We start from the raw sequence: 20,930 nt of genomic DNA on the forward strand, positions 1-20,930 counted from the left end.
TTGTAAAAAACTGTATTGTTTAAATGGAGGATGAAGAGAGGTTCGATGTCCATAGATAGTCTGGATGATGAGCCCATGTTAGAGAAACAAAGGGAGCAGTGAGACAGGAAGACAGCAGTGAGACAGTCAGTTTCCATAGATAGACTCAATTACAGAGAGGAGAGTCCGTCTGCTTCATCCTTGTATCCCATCCCGACCCCTGCAGGCCTTTTATGTCCGTTCAGCCAGACGGGCCGGACCAATCAGCTGCAGAGGACGAGGTCATGTGCCGCGTCAACCCCTGTGTCGAGGTTATAAAGTGAGGTGATTCTCTGGGGGAGAACTTATCCTGTTCTCCTGCACAACCTCACGGACTCCACCGCGACCACAACGACGACACTAAACCCAGCAAAGAGCCTAAGACCAGAGCTGAGCGACCCGGCACCGTGAGTACAGGGGGACTCCTGTTTCAGCCTTTATTCAGCATGTGTGTCTGGCTCCAAGTACTACAGTACCCATGAGCCTTAGGGCTCGTTGCCATGGTGAAGAATATATGAAGAGATTTGTTTCTCATATTCATTGTGCAGTCAGGAAGTACTGGAAATAAACAAATCCAGTTTTACAGTCTCTAAGTTTATCAAACTAGGTTGAACGAGTAGGTTGAAAAAGCTGGCTAGCTCACTATCATGGTAGAGATTTGAATAATAGATATTCATCCTTTATTCATGTAGGGGGACCTTATGATTTCAGATCATCAGAGATTATTTAAGATTATTTTTCACTAAAAAGGATGTTCAAAAGATCTCATCTGCAAGGCGATAACAACATTTATTTCTAAACAGAATTTAAAAGGATACCAGAATGTTTCTGTGGCATTTTAGGAGCTTTAAGCCATGTTTCATGAAGTCAAGCTGGTTGGGTACACTATTGCACATATGTTATAACATACATAGAATATTCATGTTCTGGATCATCACAACATGAGAAGTTCCTACCGAGCAAAGGGGTCCAAACTGTCCTGGACCGCCAGACCTGCAGGTCCACCAGAGAGTCAGCATTCACTGCAGTGCATGTCTCCCGGTGTTTGGGTTTTTTCAGTAACTGCTAATTAAAAAGTTGAACCACTAAAGTCTCCATGTGGACTGAGGCGGGTGCTGCGTTTGATTAAATGCAGTTTAATTATTTTAGTTTATAATATGCTTACCATCCTGAAGCTGCTAATCGACCAAACGCTGTGATTGGTCGGCTGTGCGGAGGTGAGGAAGTAAAACTCTTTATTATTTTAAATTCCCTACATAGAGAGAGATCCCCGTCACAAAGGGCCACACCCGGCGGTGATCGTTATATTTACCCGATGATGTTTGTTGGGTGGGTGTGGCGGTGAAACTAACCCGGTTGTGGATGGATCCTCTTGAGCTGATGCGGCAGCTGTAAGCGGCGTCTGAAATCCAGAGTAATGCGTTGAGGTCGGCCAGATTTATGCTGCGGGGCTGGTTGCCATGCCAACACCTTGAGGTCAGAGTTTAGTTTGGGTCTGTGTTTGGACTTCACTGGCAGGGTTACAAGGAGAGGAGAGGAAAGTCTGGTTTCTCTTCGTCTTATATTGTGATTATCCTGATATTTTATGTATATATATATATATCCCGATAATTATATACTAAAAACAAAGCATTAACATACCGCATCACAGATAGAGATTTTTTTGTGAAAACAATCAAATAATTTTAGATAAGATGATCATAAATCAGAAGCACACATAAATATAAAAGTAAGTATAAGACTCAAGTATAAGAGTCCAACTTGTATCATGGTATTTAAAAACAATAGGCCTACAGGATACAAAAATACATTATTTGTAAGTCATGACAATATTTACGATTTTCCTGACGATGAAAAAGACCACCATCAACTACAAAGAGGGAACACTTTCAGAACATGTGATTATTATGTAGAACAATATTATAACCCAAATCACTATTCCACCGAAAGTTCAAGGTAACTAACTGGCTAGCTACGCTACACGTCTGCTAATTTTCACCGTGTGTTACTACCGTGTGAGTTTGGTCAGCGGGACTATTTGTGTTTTTTCCCGCCGCTCAGCGAGGAGGTGGGGCTTCCACGTAGACACCAACCAGGTTGGTCTGACATGGCTTTAGGAGATAGCTGTGGTTGCGTTGGCTAATGGTTGCAATGGCTAACGCAGGTAGCTAGTTAACAATTAAAGTAAAGTCGATTTTTTACAATGTAGTTCACAAAACGCACATTATAATTTCATTTCTAATATGCTACTATTGCTTTACTGCGCATAATCCAGTGGTAGAGAACAGGAGATGATAGTTGTGTCTGGTAGTCAACCTCCTACATTATAACATCCTACATGATAACATCCTACGTTATAACTTCCTAAATGATAACCTGCTACATTATGACCTCCTACGTTATAACATCCTACATTATAACCTCCTACGTAATAACCTCCTATGGTCCTGTGTGCTCAGATGTCTCGGTTCCTGGACTTGGAGGAGTTTGGAGAAGCTGCTCTCTTTCTCCGTCTCACCAACTTGGAGCAGCTGGCTGCTATAGCCCAGGCCTATGATGGTATGTAGATATAAATATAAATATATATATATATAATATATATTTCACGTCTATAGTGCGTGGTCACATATACTGAATAAAACGCTGTATTCCTTGCAGGTACGAAGCGTGTCTGGCTACCTGATGACACTGAAGCGTACATCCAAGTGGAGGTCAAAGAGTTGAATGGAGACAAGACCACCGTGGAGACCAAGGACGGACGGGTCGGTTCATGCTCATTACTCTATCAGCCCCATTTTAAAATGTTAACCTTTTCAAAACATTCAATTTAAGAGACACTCAGGTTCAATAAAAGCACTAATTAGTGTAGTATCAAGAATCTAATCAAATTTCACAAACTTCACTCAGTTGTCAAGGTTTTGTTAACGTAGTCGTCATGTACACTTGGTTTGTGGACGATATCATGAGCAGCTCAGTCCTTTCTAAAAGTAAGGTTTTGTAGCTATATGTCGTCCTGCCGTGAGACTGTGTAGCAATGAGGAAGCTTTCATGGTTGTAAAAGTTGTAAAAGTTTTTCTTCCGGAATGTGTAGGGCCAGTACTGATATTGGTATTCCAGATTTAAAAACATATATATACAGTATATTTGGCTCTCTGTTTTGCTGTAACTCAGATTTATAACTAAACTCTGTGACTTCTGCGGCGTTTTAGTTCCTGGTGGTTAAAGAAAGCGACCTGCAGCCGATGAACCCTTCCAAGTTCGACATGATCGAGGACTTGTCCATGTTGACGCATTTGAACGAGGCCTCGGTCCTCTTCAACCTGAAGAGGAGATACAGCATGTGGAACATCTATGTCAGTGTTTATTCTAAAGAAACTCTGTTGTTTTATACCATCGTGTGGTTTGTAACCATCTAACTGTCTCCGTCAGACCTACTCCGGCCTGTTCTGTGTCGCAATCAACCCCTACAAATGGCTGCCGATCTACTCTCCCCGGGTGATAGCGGCGTACAAAGGGAGGCGCCGTTTAGAAATCCCGCCGCACGTCTACGCCGCGGCGGACAACGCCTACACCGACCTGCTGCAGAGTGAGTCACCTGTAACCTCTGACCTCTAACGTTAGCCACTTTCAGGTTATACTGGCTTCAAACAGCCGTCCAGGTGAGCCGCATCGAGCTGGCTAGCCACACAGCTAACTGGCTGGTCACGCAGTTAACTGGCTAGCCATGCTACACGTCTGCTAGCATTATGCCCTGTACACACTGAACGCAAAGCGAATTTTCGTTGTGTATTGCTCATGTGAGTTTGGCGCCCTGCGAGAACATTTGTGTTTATTCCTGCTGCTCAGATAGGAGGCGGGGCTTACCTCCACCTAGACGTTGGTGTTAGGAGATGATAAATATTATATGAGTTAAATATAAATATTCAGAATGAACTAAAACTGTTTAATGAGTCCTCTGGTCTTGAGTCTCTTGTAGTAATTAGTGATATGTTTGTTCACGTTTCTTTGTTTTCGTCCGCAGATCGGGAGAACCAGTCGATGTTGATCACGTAAGTCAGAGTTACAGGATGTCAATTTAGCATTTTCTGCCAATAAAGTAATGTTATAGTCAAAAACAGTAATGGCAAGTAATGTCACAATTAAGCAAAACAATTCATTATACTTCATCATCAGAGAGTCTTGTTATTTAATGAATGATTCAGCACAATAATTCAAAGCCAAAGTGCGATGTGATTGTGCGTCAATCCCTCTGTGTGTGTTGTGTCGTCGTTCAGCGGCGAGTCAGGAGCAGGAAAAACGGTCAACACCAAGCGGGTGATTCAATACTTTGCCATCGTGGCTGCTCTGGGCGAAAATGTGAAAAAAGGCGTAAGTCCTCTCAACGTTTTAACTTTTATTAGCGTCCCGTTGCGTTAACAGAGTGCTCTGGAGAACACAGGGTTTATATTCTGGGTTTATATTCTGGATTTATAATATTCTGGGTTTGTATTCTGGGTTTATGTTCTGGGTTTATATTCTGGATTTATAATATTCTGGGTTTATAATATTCTGGGTATATAATATTCTGGGTATATAATATTCTGGGTTTGAAATATTCTGGGTTTATATTCTTGGTTTGTAATATTCTGGGTTTGAAATATTCTGGGTTTATTATATTCTGGGTTTATAATATTCTGGGTTTATATTCTGGGTTTATAATATTCTTGGTTTATAATATTCTGGGTTTCTGTTCTGGGATTGTATTCTGGGTTTATATTCTGGTAATATAATCTTGGTTTATATTCTGGGTTTATAATATTCTGGGTTTATATTCCATGTGTGTATTCAGGGCTCTTTAGAGGACCAGATTATCGAAGCTAATCCGGCCATGGAGGCGTTCGGAAACGCCAAGACCGTCCGCAACGACAACTCCTCCCGCTTTGTGAGTGGGATGACTTCATCATGGTGGCGGAGGCCGGCCGCTGAGGAGGCGTCCCCATAGTAACCAGCATGTGTTTGTGTTTGTGCGTCTCAGGGAAAGTTTATCAGAATTCACTTCGGGCCGACGGGGAAGCTAGCCTCCGCTGATATCAACATCTGTGAGTTTGTTGACATTATACATTTAGTGTGTTAGAAATGACAAAGCATGTCAAATTGTATTAAATAGTATTATAGTACCACAGTATAGTAGTAGTATTTGTGTGTATTTCATCAGATCTCCTTGAAAAGTCCAGAGTTGTGTTCCAGCAGCCAGAAGAGAGAAGCTACCACATCTATTACCAGATTATGTCCAATCACAAGCCAGAGCTACAAGGTAACCACACCCACCACTAGAACCCGTCCAATCACAAGCCAGAGCTACAAGGTAACCACTAGAACTGTGTAACTGTGAAACTGTGTGTTAACTAAAGAAAATAAATAGATTTCCTAAAAAAAAAAGTATATTTTTCTGTCCTGGAAATTCTATCATATTTAACAAGATAATTTCATATTCAAACACACATTTTTAGAAAACTTGCAATGCAAGAAATAATGTATGTGAGTAAAAGTAAGTGTTGGTGTGTGTTAGTTAAACATCTGACTGTACTGACCTGTGCTGTGTTGCAGACATGCTGCTGGTGACCACCAACCCGTACGACTACCACTTCTGCTCCCAGGGGGTCACCACGGTGGAGAGCATCAACGACGGAGAGGAGCTGAAACTCACCGACGTGAGAAACACATTCTCCTCATTGCATTAACTCTGGCCAAGAAAACGATTTTACTCAATTGGAAAAACACAACAAAAATCAAAATCAATCAACCACCGGCTCAACCGGTTACTAGACCATTCCAGCCTAGATAGACTTACATGGTCCCCCTTCCAGCACTTCCTTAAAGACCTGAATCCTCTTCTAGTCCACCTCTCTCTGCAGGGTTGGTACAGGTGCTGGAAATCCTTGAAAACACTTTTAGTGTGGTGTTTTCAAGGTTTGAAAAGTGCTTGGATTTCAAATAAAGTGCTTGAAAGTGCTTGCAATGTATGTTCTATGTGATGACATATATGATATAACACAGAGAAAAGAAGATCTCCATATTTGAGGGACTAAACACAGCATTTTCTGACATTTCTGCGTGAAAAATGTATTGGATACAATTTGGTAGTTTATCACAGCTGGAAGGTGCTGGAAAAGCATCAAAGTGCACCTTGAAATGCTTGAAAAGTGCTTGAATTTGACTTTGGAAACGGTGTAGGAACCCTGTCTCTGACTTGTCCGTGCAGCACGCCATGGACACGCTGGGCTTCACCCCCGAGGAGAAGTACGGCTGCTATAAGATCGTCGGAGCCATCATGCACTTTGGCAACATGAAGTTCAAGAAGAGGCAGCGTGAGGAGCAGGCGGAGGCTGACGGCACCGAGAGTACGACGCCCACACGGCTGCACCTCAGCCAAACATTTATACAGTACACCACCACATAAATAAATCAGTCAAAGTTTTAAGTTCTACATTCCTATTCATCAGCATTTCACTTACATGGCAGATACCTGTAAGGTGTCCTTGTGTGTTTAGAAAGTCACTCTTGAATACAATGTCTGATTATAACAGATGTGTTGTGTGTTGAGGTGGAGATAAAGCAGCTTACCTGATGGGCATCAACTCTGCCGATCTGTTGAAGGGGCTGCTGAACCCCCGCGTCAAAGTGGGAAACGAGTACATCGTCAAAGGACAGACTGTAGAACAGGTAACCAATCGACCAATCAACCAATCAATCCATCCATCAGTGTAAATGGCAGCAGGTCCATTGAGGAGCACGCAGAGTGAAGCTGCTGGCTGTGTAACGTGTGTGTGCAGGTCTACTTCGCAGCAGCAGCGCTGGCCAAAGCAACATACGACCGCATGTTCAAGTGGCTGGTGAGTCGCATCAACTCGTCCTTGTACACCGCGCTGCCTCGCCAGTACTTTATTGGGGTCCTCGACATCGCCGGCTTCGAGGTCTTTGAGGTAAAGACAGAAAGACAGACGGAAACAAAGCTGAAAGAATTGAACACGATTAAAGATTAAAATTACCTGAAAATCCGGTTGTGTATCTCTTTCTGCAGTTCAACAACTTCGAGCAGCTCTGTATCAACTTCACCAATGAGAAGCTGCAGCAGCTGTTCAACCACCACATGTTCATCCAGGAGCAGGAGGATTACAGGTCCGAGGGGATCGAGTGGACCTTTATCGACTTCGGTTTGGACTTGCAGGCCTGCATAGACCTCATAGAGAAGGTGAGTTTTCACATTTACTGCTCATCCTTAAGCTCTAGATATAATCAGGTAGAGTGTTTCAGCACAGTCAAAAGGTACAACGGAGGCTCTGTGTGTATGTTTTGCAGCCGATGGGCATCCTGTCCATCTTGGAGGAAGAGTGCATGTTCCCCAAGGCCACGGACAACAGCTTCAAAACCAAACTCTACGACAACCACCTGGGCAAGTCGCCCAACTTCCAGCGGCCACGCCTCGACAAGAAGCGCAAACACGAGACGCACTTTGAGATAGTTCACTATGCTGGAGTGGTGAGTACCGGCTCCTACTGGGCCGGCCCGCCTATGTGGGTCTACAGTATCAGCCCCTACTGGGCCGGCCCGCCTATATGGCTCTACTGTATCAACTCCTACTCGGCCGGCCCGCCTATGAGGGTCTACAGTATCAGCTCCTACTGGGCTGGCCCTCCTATGTGGGTCTACATGTTTTTCCCTGTGCACCCTGGTCTGCTATGAATGACGTTGCCACGCAACTAAACTGCATTGTGAATTATGTCTCAAGGGAAAGTTAGTTTGTCTTGGATTACATTTGCTCTTGACATGGTCTGGGTGGTGGACAGGTTAAAAAAATAGAGGATTCCACCCAGGAGACAGCTGTCTAGGCCTTGGCTGCCTAAATATAATCAGGTACTTTTGTTGTCATAATTTTGTAGGAGACAGGTTTACCCTGTGTGCATGTTTTAGCTAGCAGGAGCCTGTAGACCCTGAAAAGAAGAGGCCCGAGAATGGAGCCTTGGGGAACTCCATTTCATTTATGTTGGCTGTGATTGTGTACTGATGGACACAAAGGGGACTAAAGGATTCAAATAGAAGTCTGTGTGCTCATTGGGAATGACTCTCAGCTGTTGTGTGCGTTTCCTGTAGGTGCCGTACAACATAACAGGATGGCTGGATAAGAACCGAGATCCTCTGAATGAGACGGTCGTGGCTCTGTTCCAAAAGTCCTCCCAAAAACTAATGGCTGGACTGTTTGAGGACTACATCAGCGCAGACATGGGTAACGAAACAAAAAAACACTACTTGGAAGTTTAAAAAACTTAAAAGCGTGGCAAACACTGAAAACTGGGGGTTTAGTGGGGGGAGTTTAGCTCAGGAGGTAGAGTGGGTTGGCTGGTAACCGCAATATTGCCAGTTCGCTTCCCGGCTCCTTCTAGCTGAGTGCCTCGTGTCCCTGAGCAAGACACCTCACACTAATTGCTCCTGACGAGCTGGCTGTTGCCCTGCGTGGTTGACTCCGTCGGTGTGTGAATGTGTGTATGAATGGGTGAATGTCAGTAATTTCCTGTAAAGCGCTTTGGACAAAAGCGCTATAGAAATGAGGCCATTTTAAAACTGAAAGGAAATAAATTTATATAAATATTAAATAAATATTGTGAATGGTTTTGTTTCAGCTGGGGATCTGAGGGCTGACGGCAAACACAGGAAAAGGAAAGCAGCTTCCTTCCAGACGGTTTCACAGTTACATAAGGCGAGTTGTTTGGTCGTTCATCCCGGGGTTTCTGACAACTCTTTACCCAAGATGGTGTCCAACACTTTGTCTGCTTGTGTGTTTAAACGCAGGAGAATCTAAAGAAGCTGATGGCGAACCTCCGCAGCACTCAGCCTCACTTTATCCGCTGCATCATCCCCAATGACACCAAGAGTCAAGGTAACCACACACCAGAGTTAGCTAAATGCTAACAACAACATACCGTATGAGGATGTTTGTTTACAAAAGCAGCAAAGTTTCCAGAGAATGATTATTTTGCATATGCTAATTTACTTTGAAAATTTTAAATTGTCACAAAGGCAAAGTAAAACTAGTATAACATCAGTTTGTATCATCTAGAGGTGGAAGGACAGTATCAAGTACCTCAAGTTTCCACACTGGTTATGTTCTCCAGGTCTGATGGATCCCTTCATGGTCCTCCACCAGTTGAGGTGTAACGGAGTTCTCGAGGGGATCAGGATTTGCAGGAAGGGCTTCCCAAACCGCATCCTGTATGCAGAGTTCAGACAACGGTCAGTCCCAGACCGAACAACACACAGATGTTTTTACTGATCAGGTTTTTTTACTGCAGCCAAGAACTTAACAAACCAGTCCTCTTCAGTGATCCACGTGTACCCGTCTTTCCCAGTTATCGCATCTTGAATCCTGCTGCGATTCCAGAAGGCTTGTTTGTGGACAGCAGGAAGGCGGTGGAGAAGCTGCTGTGCTCTCTGGACATAGACCACACCCAGTACAAGTTCGGACACACTAAGGTCCAGCACACATACTCTGAAGAATATGACCATGCTCTAAGAATAGAGGCCCTTCTATGTTGTACAGATTAAGTAAAAGGAAATTCATTTTTAAATTTAGATTATAAAGGAGATTGAGAGTGCGTGCTGAGCCAGCAGCTAGCAGCTAGTGGTGCTAACATTGCAAACGGTGCAAACTACAGTGATGATCTGAACGTCGTGTAGAGAAGCTTTACGTGCTGCCGTGATGAAGACTCGATGGTGTACTTCTGTTCTCTCAGGTGTTCTTTAAGGTGGGGCTGCTGGGGCAGCTGGAGGACCTGAGGGACATCCGTCTGGCTCAGATCCTCACCGTCGTCCAGGCGATGGCCAGAGGGAAGCTGATGAGGCTGCAGCGAGAAACCATGATGCTGAAAAGGTATGATAACTATTGCATTAATTAAAAATAACATCTATGTTTTCGTAAACGTTTGCTGGGAAAAAAGAAATGGTTTGTTTAATGGCTGTAACTGGTCCTCTCAGGGAGGCTTTGACGGTGATCCAGTTCAACCTCAGAGCGTACTTCTCTGTGAGGAAGTGGCCATGGATGATGCTGTTCTATAAGCTCCGCCCCCTGCTCAGGAGCGCCCAGGTGGAGAAAGAAATGGCTGCTCTCAGAGAAGAGTTCAACAAGTTAAAAGAGGCCTTTGACAGGTCTGCTCACTTTTGTTATTTATACATTTAAATCTGGGTTCAGAACGTTAAATGAAGGCAGATATATGCGTCTGCTTCTCTGTGTTTTCTCTCCGTTCACCTTTGTTTGTTTACCCGTCAGATCGGAGGTAAAGCGCTGGGAGGCTGAGGAGCGGCAGGTGGTTCTGGTTCAGGAGAAGAATGATCTGGCACTGCAGCTCCAAGCTGTGAGTCACACTTAAACTTAGAATAATCTCATTAACACATCAGTTTACATGCAAACTGTGTCTGTTCCTCTGATCTGGATGATGCACATATTTACAAATGGATAATCCTCAGATTTTGTTTCTTCAGGTGGAAGCTTTATTCTTTACTGCCACTTTCAAACGTGTTTGAAGTGGAAGTAGCGTTTGTTCACCAAGTTTTGTTTCAGTCAGTCGGGGTGTTTAGGAAAAACATCATAGTTGGGCTTAAAATAAGTTTGTGCAGTCAGGAATAAACAGAACCACCGTAGTGTCCAACATGGTCTGCTGGTTTAAGTCCTGTGTTGTCAGACCCCCCCATCCCCAACATAAGTAGTTTTCCAATTTAATGTCCTAAAGAACCACCACAACAACCTACAAGCACCACTAGAGCCACCTACTGAAACTCTTTTAGGCCACTAGAACCTCCTTAACGGCCATTACAAGCACCTAAAACAACAACCTAAAGCCCTTAAAACCTCTTGAGTGACCACAAGGAGTACCAACCTGACCTTTGCACCTCTTTTTAAACCTCCTGAAGGACCACAAGGACCACCAGAAGGACCTCTATGCCCATTTAATGGTCACTAGTACCTCCAAAAGCACTAGTTCAACCACCTAAAATACTCTTAGACAACGTAAAACCCTTAATACCACTTTATGACCTAAATAATTGAATATGTAGTGTCCAACACGGTCTGCTGGTTTAAGTCCTGTGTTGTTGGACCCCCCCACTATAAGAAGTAATGTTGTTTTTCTCTTTTTAAACCATCCAGGAACAAGACAACCTGGCTGACGCGGAGGAACGCTGCAACCAGCTGATCCAGACCAAAATCTCCATGGAGTCGAAGCTGAAGGAGATGCAGGAGCGACTGGAGGACGAGGAGGAGGTGACCGCCACGCTGACGTCCAAGAAACGCCAGCTGGAGGAGGAGGTGGTGTCGCTGAAGAAAGATGTGGACGACCTGGAAATGACTCTGGCCAAAGTGGAGAAGGAGCGACACGGAGTGGAGAACAAGGTGTTTTAACGAGCAAGCGAGGTATCACTGCCTTCGCCGTTCTCTGCTTCCTGTTTCAGAGCTTCAGTGTTGTGTGTGTGCAGGTGAAGAACCTGTCCCATGAGATGTGTGTCCTGGATGAGTCCATCGCGTCTCTGACCAGAGAGAAGGCCGCCCTGCAGGAGGCTCACCAGCAGGCTCTGCACGACCTTCAGACGCAGGAGGACAAAGTCAACATGTTGGCCAAAGCTAAAGTGCGGCTGGAGCAGCAAGTGGACGATGTAAGAACAGATCTTTGTTTTATTCGAGGCTCTGAGACCCAGAAACATATTTCAGCTCAAGAAATCTATTTTCATTATTTAAGCTCACCAGCAACTCGGCTAGAATAACATACGCAATAACCCAAAAACAAACACATACTTAACAGACTGCAACCCCCCACAGAACCTCTGGAAACCACAAGGACCTCTACAACCTCTTTAATGACCAATTGAATTGACTAAAGGATCGCTACAGCGTCCTGAAGCACCACGAGAACCACCTCAGTGACCACAATGACCACCTAACGGACCTTTGCAACCTCTTTTTTATCACTAGAACTTCCTAAAGGGCCACAACAAGCACCTAAAAACACAACAACAACCCTAGACAACCTAACCTAACTACCCATTCAACCCTATGAACCTCTTGAGGGACCACAATGACTTGCAACCTCTTTTTAACCACTAAAACCTCCTAAAAGAAGGACCACCAGATCAAGGTGCTATGAGTTGTGTGGTGTCTGACAGCTTCTCCCACGTCTCCCCAACAGGTAGAAAGTTCGTTGGCGCAGGAGAAGAAGGAGCGGATGGATCTGGAACGAACCAAACGGAAGCTGGAGGCGGATCTGAAGCTGTCCATGGACTCGGTAAAGGAACTGGAGCACCAAAAGGAAGACCTGGAGGACAGACTGAAAAAGTAAGTCAACACATCTGGGCCTTGTAGTTTTCAACTTCTATGTTTCTGCCAAACGGGAAAAGAACAAGATGGTGACGACCAAAAACCAATCACTCTATGATGATATGGACCAGCACCCTGATAGAATCTAACCTTCCTATTTTGTTGTGATTTTGTCTTTGTACCATAAAGGAAAGACTTCGACTCGGCTCAGATTCAGTCCAAACTGGAGGACGAGCAGAGTTTGGTGTCTCACCTCCAGAAGAAGATCAAGGAGCTCCAGGTGGGTCTGACCGGTCCAAAACAGAACCTGCTGTGCTTACCGATCTCTCCCTTCATTGCTGTGTCTTGTGTGTGATCGCCCCCTCAGACTCGGATTGAGGAGCTGGAGGAGGCGCTGGAGGCAGAGCGGGCGTGGCGCTCCAAAGCTGAGCGTCAGAGGAATGACATCACCAGAGAGCTGGAGGAGCTCGGGGAGCAGCTGGAGGAGGCGGGCGGAGCCTCAGCCGCTCAGATCGCCCTCAACAGGTTCGCCATCCGCATCAACGCTGCACTCGTTAAGGTCAGACCCTTTCACTTTTCACCCTTGAACTAACTTACACACCAAACAGGAAAAGGGAGGCAGACTTCCTGAAGATGCGGCGGGAGCTGGAGGAGGCGGGGCTTCATCACGAGGCGACGGCTGCCACCCTTCGGAAGAAGCACTCGGACATGGTGGCGGAGCTCGGCGAGCAGATCGATGCTCTACAGCGAGCCAAACAGAAGCTGGAGAAGGAGAAGGTGGAGTTCAGGCTGGAGGCCGATGACCTGGCGGCCAACATGGAGCAGCTGACTCGGAACAAGGTCAGTCCACCTCCACGTCAAAGGGGTCCAGTAGACCAGGGGGCAAAAACCAAGATTTCAGAATCCAGAATGGTAGTCCACAAAACAAAAGGTTGAAACGTTCAATCATCAGCTGATGTGCCTGTATGTGTGTGTGTGTGTATGTGTGTGTGTGTGTGTGTGTGTGTGTGTGTGTGTGTGTGTGTCTTCTCCACAGGGGGCTGTGGAGAAGATGTGCAGGGTTTTTGAAGACCAGCTGAATGAAAGCAGGAGCCGGGCTGAGGATCTGCAGAGGCAGCTGACAGATATCTCGGCTCAGAAAGCACGAGCGCTCACCGAGACCGGTACGACACATTTACTGTTTTATTATCTCGTAATATAAAAGGTGAGTTCATCGCAGATGTGCGTATCATGATTCTCCCCAGGTGGGGTCAAACCTTTTTGATTGTGGCCAAATGCCAGAAGTCACGGGCCGAATGATAGTAAATATGTAGTTTTCAACTATTTAAACCGATAATCTGTGTTTGTAGACCAGAACCCAGAACCCAGAACTCAGAACTCAGAATCCAGTATCCAGAATGAGGAATCCAGAATGTAGAATCCAGAATCCAGGGTCCTGGGCCCAGGGTCCAGGGTCCAAAGTGTTTAGTTTCATTCTACTATTTAAACAGTGTAACAGTGTAAAATCAGACTCACTTCCCCAGTGACTTCTACGAAAAAATACACATTTTCCCAAAGTTTCTGAAATGTTTTCATCACTGACTACTTGCTAGTTGTTAGAAATGGCAGCAACATCTATTTTATCATAATAATTTAAAGTAATCTAATCAAAACCATGATGATTTAACGTAACCAAGTAGCTAACTAAGTAGCTTTGTTGTCTCAACCTAGTCTAGTTTGTACTTTGTAGTGTTTTTTGCAATTTTTTGTAATGTAGTTTTGTAGTGTTTTGTAGCGTAGTAGACAGTGTTGCATAAACACCAGACCTGCTGACGGCGGATCAACTGCTTCTTCTTCCCTGTGTTGTTCTTCCAGCCGAGTACAGCCGCCGCCTGGAGGAGCGGGACGCTATGATTGGTCAGCTCCAGCGCTCCAAAGCTGGGATTAGCCAAAACTCCGAAGACCTGAAGAGGCAGCTGGAGGAGGAGAGCAAAGTAACAGCGAAACCTCAGGGCTCAAGAATTGTCGCGCGAAAGTTGGTTTTGTCGTCTAAAGCTCACGTTGGTTCCGTTGTCTAAAGCTAACGTTGGTTTTGTCGTCTAAAGCTAACGTAATAATAATAATGTTATTCTGAAACCTAGATGTTGTTCTAGTAAACTTAAGTTTTGTTTTGTAGCTTAATGTCATCCCAACTGACAGAAAATGAAAAAAGTTGTTGAGCAACACGAACAAAATTAAAAAATATATATTTTAGTGATGATTTAATGAAGCAACTCTGATCCGTGGTTTCAATGCTCAGCCTTCTGGTCCTCACTGGGTCAATACGTGTGTAGACCGGATGAGACCAGCAGGTCTGTGGTTCACATGTGTGTCCGTGTGGTTCAGGCCCGGGTGGCTCTGGCTCATGCGGTTCAGGCGTCCCGTCATGACAGCAGCCTGCTGAGGGAGCAGCTGGAGGAGGAGATGGAGTCCAGAGCGGAGCTGCAGAGGGAGCTGTCCAAAGCCAACGGCATGGTGGTCCAGTGGAGGGCCAAGTACGAGACCGACGCCGTGCTGCGCATCGAGGAGCTGGAGGACGCCAAGTAATAAAGATACTTCTACTACTACCACCACTATTACTACTACTTATACTACTACCACTACCACCACTATGACGACTACTGATGGATGATGTCATTAGTGGTTGAAGTTGTTGGTACCAGCTGATTGAAGATGGGTCACATTTTGTTTTCCAGGAAAAAATATTACATACATACATTTTTATATAAAATACAAAGAAATATAATTTTTGCTAATTTTTTTAATGTATTGTTACGTTACCAAGGGAAAAGGTTTCAGCTCGACTTTTGTTCTTTTACCTTGTATTCATTTTTCAAATCGGATGTGACATTTTCCCTGTTTGTGCCGTTTGCCGTTTGCAGGAAGAAGTTGGTCGTCAAGCTGCAGACGGTGGAGGAAGCTGTGGAGACGTCTCACGCCAAATGTTCCTCCCTGGAGAAAACCAAACTGTGTCTGCAGACGGAGATTGAAGACCTAATGGTTGAACTGGAGCGAACCAACGCTGCTGCTCTGGCTCTGGACAAGAGACAACGCAACTTCGACAAGGTAAGCAATGCCCATCCCAGTTGGAAAGAGTGTAGGAAATGTGCTACAATGCTCACCGCCTGTAGATGTGGTGGACGGCAGTAAAAACCAGTTTGTGTGCTGGTTGTTTGTTTGCTTCAGCTGTTGAGCGACTGGAAGCAGAAGTTCGAGGAGAGTCAGGCGGAGCTGGAGGCGTCGCAGAAAGAGTCGCGCAGTCTGAGCACCGAGCTCTTCAAACTAAAGAACTGCTACGAAGAAGCTCTGGACCATCTGGAGACGGTTAAACGGGAAAACAAGAACCTGCAAGGTACTCCTGACGCACCAGATATGGCAGAGACCTTGTTGTCTGTAGTTTCTCCGCATAGTCTGGTCTGGTCTAATGTGAGCTACTATCGTAGACCTCTGGGGGACCACAGACAGTCTGGTTTCTCCACATAGTCTGGTCTGGTCTCTGGACTAATGTGAGCTACTATCGTAGACCTCTGGGGGACCACAGACAGTCTCTGGTTTCTCCACATAGTCTGGTCTGGTCTCTGGACTAATGTGAGCTACTATCTAGACCTCTGGGGGATCGCAGACAGTCTCTGGTTTCTCCACATAGTCTGGTCTGGTCTCTGGACCAATGTGACCTACTATCGTAGACCTCTATGGGGACCACAGAATGAAAACAGCGTGAGACTAACGTATCAAACTTCTGATAATCACTGATAATCAAAAGTCTTGCTTCACAAGACTCTTATGGTCCTAAGTGAACTTGGTGGTCCCTGTAGACAATGAATCATGACTGATTGACTAACTGATTGAGTAACTGCGTTTGACTCCAGAGGAGATCCTGGACCTGACGGATCACATTAGTCAGGGAGGGAAGACCATCTATGAGCTAGAGAGGATGAAGAAGATCCTGGATGTGGAGAAGAGTGACATCAAAGCAGCTCTGGAGGAAGCTGAGGTAACCCACTAACCTGCTGCACATACAAGTCAGCTAGTAGACAGTCTTAACACCCCTCCCCCCCCCCACCCCCCCACCACCAGGGTACCCTGGAGCACGAGGAGAGCAAGACCTTGAGGTTCCAGATGGAGCTACAGCAGATCAGGACCGAGATTGAGCGCAAGATTTCAGAAAAAGATGAAGAGATAGACAACCTCAGGTAAATGTAAACCCTCAAACGAACCGGTGAAAAGGTAGCTCGGGTAGTAATACCACTGCTGTCCACCAGGCGGGGTCACCAGCGCTCCCTGGAGACCATGCAGGCCAGTTTGGAGGCGGAGGTTCGTAGTCGCAGCGAGGCGGTCCGTCTGAAGAAGAAGATGGAGGGGGACATGAACGAGATGGAGGTTCAGCTGGGACACGCCAACCGGCAGGCCGCCGAGAGCCAGAGGACCATGAGACACCTGCAGACTCAGGTAGTCCCACCTGATCCAAGACCTGAAGACAGTCCTTAATGAGTCCTCAATGTCAGGGTGGTAAGGACTCAATGTACAATCGATATACTTATGCCATCATGGTTGGTGTCTCCTATCATAGGGATCTTAGGAAATGTTCTTTTAAAAATAAGGTGGGTGGAGTTTAAGGGGGTTCGCTACAGTTAGAGAACAGCTGATTATCACCTTTAAATACAAAAAATATCATAGTAAAAGTATCGAGGGCGAGGTGAGGGCGAATCGAGGCAAGTTGAAGTGAGGGCGAAACAAGACGAAGCGAGGGCAAAGCGAGGGCGAGGCAAAGCGAGGGCGAGGCGAGGCAAAGCGAGGGCGAGGTGAAGCGAGGGCGGAGCGAGGGCCCTCTGGAGTTTGAGCTGAAGGAAACATCGGTCTTCAGATGCGGTAGAATGTTTAAACGGACTCCGTCTCCTCGCAGGTCAAAGAGCAGCAGGTGGATCTGGAGGACAAAGTCCATCTGACCAATCAGCTCAGAGAACAGATCGTCCTGTTGGAGCGGCGCTGTTCTCTGATGACGGCGGAGGAGGAGGAGCTACGTGGGATACTGGAACAAACCGACCGCAGCCGCAAGATGGCTGAACACGAGCTGGTGGAGGTGACGGAGAGAGTTCACATGCTGGCCGCTCAGGTACGACCACACCCATGTCTGACTGGTTGATTGATTGATTGATTGATTGATTGATTGATGGATTGATTGATTGATTGATTGATTGATTGATTGATTGATTGATGGATTGATTGATTGATTGTCTCAGAACGGCGGCCTGCTGAACCAGAAGAAGAAGCTGGAGGCCGACTTGTCTCTGCTGACCGGCGAGGCGGACGAGTTCCTGCAGGAGAGTCGCAGCGCCGAGGAGAAGGCCAAGAAGGCCATCACTGATGTTAGTCCTGACCTCTGATCTCTGACCTCTGACCAACACTCACTGTTTTTGGGGCGGTTGAACCCTTTCTGTTTTTACAAACCTGACCCTGGCGTCTTCCTTCTGTCTCGCCAGGCGGCTCTGATGGCCGAGGAGCTGAAGAAGGAGCAGGACAACAGCAGCATGATGGAGAGAACCAAGAAGAACATGGTGTGCACGGTGAAAGGTACAGAAACACACTGTGGCGAGGGTGGACCACAACCGTGGTGGACCACAGAGTCTCCCTGTGTGGACCAGGTCCCTGTGTAGGTCGATGGTAACGGCGTTGTGTCTCTGCCACAGAGCTGCAGGTGAAACTGGAGGAGACGGAGCAGATGGCACTGAAGGGAGGAAAGAAGCAGCTTCATAAGCTGGAGACGAGGGTGAGTCGGCGTTTCCATGGATACAGTTTCAACCTGGACACCCAGAGGAGGAGTTCTACATATAGTGTAGTAGAAGAATGGACAGACCAGGTTCCAGCGGTCATGTGACCAGTATGAAAAGAAAAGGATTGTTGTCACGGTGACGACACACATCAGTTGGGGATGGAAAGTTATGTCACAGCTGAGTCAGGGATCCTGAGTCTGATCCTGAATCAGTGACCCGCTTGGTGCTTGTGTGCAGGTGCGGGAGCTGCAGACGGAACTGATGGTGGAGCAGAAGAAGAGCGACGAATATCAGAAGGGAGTCCGTCGCTACGAGAAGCGTGTCAAAGAGTTGACGTACCAGGTCTGGTTTCACCACACTGACGCTCTGCTGGTTCTACGTTCTGTGTGTTCCATCGGTTCTCTCTGTGCTCCTGCAGTCGGAGGAGGACAGGAAGACGCTGCTGAGGATGCAGGAGCTCGTCGATAAACTTCAGACCAAAGTCAAGACCTACAAGAGACAAGCGGAGAGCGCCGTGAGTCTTTTTATCACGTTAAAAGTGGCTCCAGCAAGAATCCAGATCTTTGTACCGCGTAACCAACCAGAGAGGAGGCGGGGCTTAATGTGCCATGAATGAGCCGGATGGAGAGGAGGGGTATTACAAGAAGCCTGTCAGCAGTCTAGGCCTATACAAGCAAAACTAAGGGCTGGTCCAGGACAACCCAAGCCAGCCCCAGTGTTATCAAAGAGGAGTGTCAGCTTGATCGCTGAATCAGACTCTAGGTTGTCTCTACTGTTCTCCTTAACGATACAGGTTGAGAGTACTTAAGGTTACAGGTAGAGGGGTACTGCTCTTCAAGATATGGGGGTAGCTGACCATTCGGTGTTTGTAGGTGAGAAGGAGGATTTTATATGATATTCTGGATTTTTCAGGCAGTCAGTGCAGAGGCGCTGATTCAGGACTAATCCCTTTTTTCTAGATTTGTCAGAACTTGAGCTGCAGCATTCTGGATCAACTGGGTCTTAAGAGACCTGTTGGAGCAGCCATCAATAAGGAGTTGCAATAATCTGGTCTAGAAGAAACAAATGCATGGACCAGATTTTTTTGTTTTGTTGCGTCAACATTGTGTCCATGGCTTGTTTCCGCTCTGCTGCCCTCCAGTGGTCAGAAAACAAAGCGGTTCGTGCAGGTTTAACCCTGTGTCTGGTTGTTCCCCTGTGCGTCCACCAGGAGGAGCAGGTAGGCTGCAGCACTGTGCGTTTCAGGAAAATCCAACACGAGCTGGATGATGCCGAGGAGAGGGCCGACATTGCCGAGACCAACGTCAACAAGCTGCGGGTTCGAACCCGCGAGCAGACCAGCAAGGTCGCCATGGTGAGGACCGGCCACGCACTATTACTGTCAGCGCCGTAGAACGCGTTCTAACCGTCCGTTTGGTGTTTCTGCAGATCGTGGAATGAAGCGCCTCTTCGGACACCGTCGTCATGTTTCTGGTGTTCGTGTGGCATTTCCGATATTTGCCGTGTGTTTCAGTTTGATGTGTTTCTGCTGTTTAGTCCACTATCCTGGGGGGACGGGCAAATCTGCATCGACCCGGGTCAATATGTTTCTATACTCCTCCACTGTAAAGCTTTGGTTTGTACAGGAAGTGTCGAGGGCAGCGGGAATGTTCACGAGCTGGTGTAAGACTAGTACTACTGAATACTACAAATTATATAGTACTAAATGATACAGGTTTGTAGTACTTAACGATACAGGTTTAGAGTGCTTAACGATACAGGTTTGTAGTACTTAATGATACAGGTTTGTAGTACTTAATGATACAGGTTTGTAGTACTTAACGATACAGGTTTGGAGTACTTAACAATAAAGGTTTGAAGCATACTGAAGGATCTTGGCAGTGTGGAGCGGCTACGTTAGCTAATCGGCTGAAAGCTAAACTTGGTCACAGTACTGAGCGTTTATATTATTATCAAAGGCGGTGAAGCTTCCGTCATATTAACTTATAAAACATGAAACATAAAAGAGACAGTGGGAGAAGATGAGAGCTTTAGTCAGAGAGTGGGAGGGTGTGGCTACTTCCTGGAAGCCGTACATTAAATATCAAACACAGTAAACTCTCCTGATTATTGCTGGAAATGTTGATGTGCATGTTTCTGAAGGACAATGTCGGATACAGATTATGGGGCAATACGTGATTAATCGCTCCGTTCATACAGTATGTTACATATAGTCCATTATATCAAACCTGCATTATGTTTTTGATATTAACATTTAAAGATGACTGCACACTGTTAAACACTGGGAATAGTAGCCGTAGCACGTCTTCAGCTTCTTTTAATGAGGTTGAGTCCTTCAGGCTCTCACTGTCCCACCCATATAAAACTGCATAACATGTTAGCCACAACCACTTTCTACGCTAACGACACTCCGGAGCCGACAGGTTTTAGTCGTATGTATGTAATCAGACTGTTAACGTGTGGCGGTTTTTACTGTAGTCGATGTTTTGACTGAATTCTTCAGTGTAGTAAAAAAAAACAAAAAAACTAAACAAATAAAATGAATAAGTGTTTGTTTGTTGACTTCTTTAACTTCCTCTTCTGAACAAAAACAACCAGCCTGTCACACAAACAATACAACTCTCCAACATCTACATGACAACATACAGACATACTGCCCCCTAGAGGCTGTAGAGGTCACTACAGGCAAATTATGACCATCATCAAGCAACTATTAATAATTAAAATAATTATATAAATCCCTTCTAATGCATTAAAACTAAAGTAACAAGTCGGTTTATAAAATG

The 20,930-nt window shown here is 45.8% G+C and overlaps 1 protein-coding gene across 1 annotated transcript; it reads left to right on the forward strand.

Moving 5' to 3' along the window:
* Window positions 1-341: 341 nt before the first annotated feature.
* LOC311017707 (myosin-7B-like) lies at window positions 342-20,566 on the forward strand. The gene is made up of 45 exons (XM_084016237.1): window positions 342-425; window positions 2,478-2,577; window positions 2,677-2,780; window positions 3,228-3,371; window positions 3,448-3,604; window positions 4,040-4,067; window positions 4,293-4,386; window positions 4,847-4,939; window positions 5,033-5,096; window positions 5,213-5,311; window positions 5,605-5,708; window positions 6,260-6,398; window positions 6,602-6,720; window positions 6,831-6,980; window positions 7,079-7,249; window positions 7,357-7,536; window positions 8,149-8,281; window positions 8,676-8,752; window positions 8,845-8,932; window positions 9,168-9,285; window positions 9,402-9,525; window positions 9,786-9,922; window positions 10,027-10,197; window positions 10,319-10,403; window positions 11,195-11,437; window positions 11,521-11,697; window positions 12,228-12,373; window positions 12,545-12,635; window positions 12,723-12,880; window positions 12,964-13,195; window positions 13,392-13,518; window positions 14,210-14,328; window positions 14,720-14,916; window positions 15,256-15,439; window positions 15,560-15,725; window positions 16,243-16,367; window positions 16,451-16,566; window positions 16,636-16,822; window positions 17,277-17,486; window positions 17,614-17,739; window positions 17,854-17,944; window positions 18,061-18,140; window positions 18,382-18,486; window positions 18,563-18,658; window positions 19,355-20,566. Exons 2-45 carry the CDS (start codon window positions 2,478-2,480, stop codon window positions 19,535-19,537), a joined length of 5,838 nt encoding a protein of 1,945 aa, XP_083872363.1. The 5' UTR covers window positions 342-425; the 3' UTR covers window positions 19,538-20,566.
* Window positions 20,567-20,930: the final 364 nt, after the last annotated feature.

The sequence above is a fragment of the Eutrigla gurnardus genome (genome assembly GCF_963514095.1).
Source record: "Eutrigla gurnardus genome assembly, chromosome: 8".
In the NCBI taxonomy this organism is placed as follows: domain Eukaryota; kingdom Metazoa; phylum Chordata; class Actinopteri; order Perciformes; family Triglidae; genus Eutrigla; species Eutrigla gurnardus.

Excerpts from the sequence above, each read along its gene's own strand:
- LOC311017707 (XM_084016237.1), top strand. The coding sequence starts at position 2,478 with ATGTCTCGGTTCCTGGACTTGGAGGAGTTTGGAGAAGCTGCTCTCTTT. Across the intron at positions 6,721-6,830 it reads AAGGACAGACTGTAGAACAG|GTCTACTTCGCAGCAGCAGC; the intron begins GTAACCAATCGA and ends GTGTGTGTGCAG. Across the intron at positions 18,487-18,562 it reads TCAAAGAGTTGACGTACCAG|TCGGAGGAGGACAGGAAGAC; the intron begins GTCTGGTTTCAC and ends GTGCTCCTGCAG.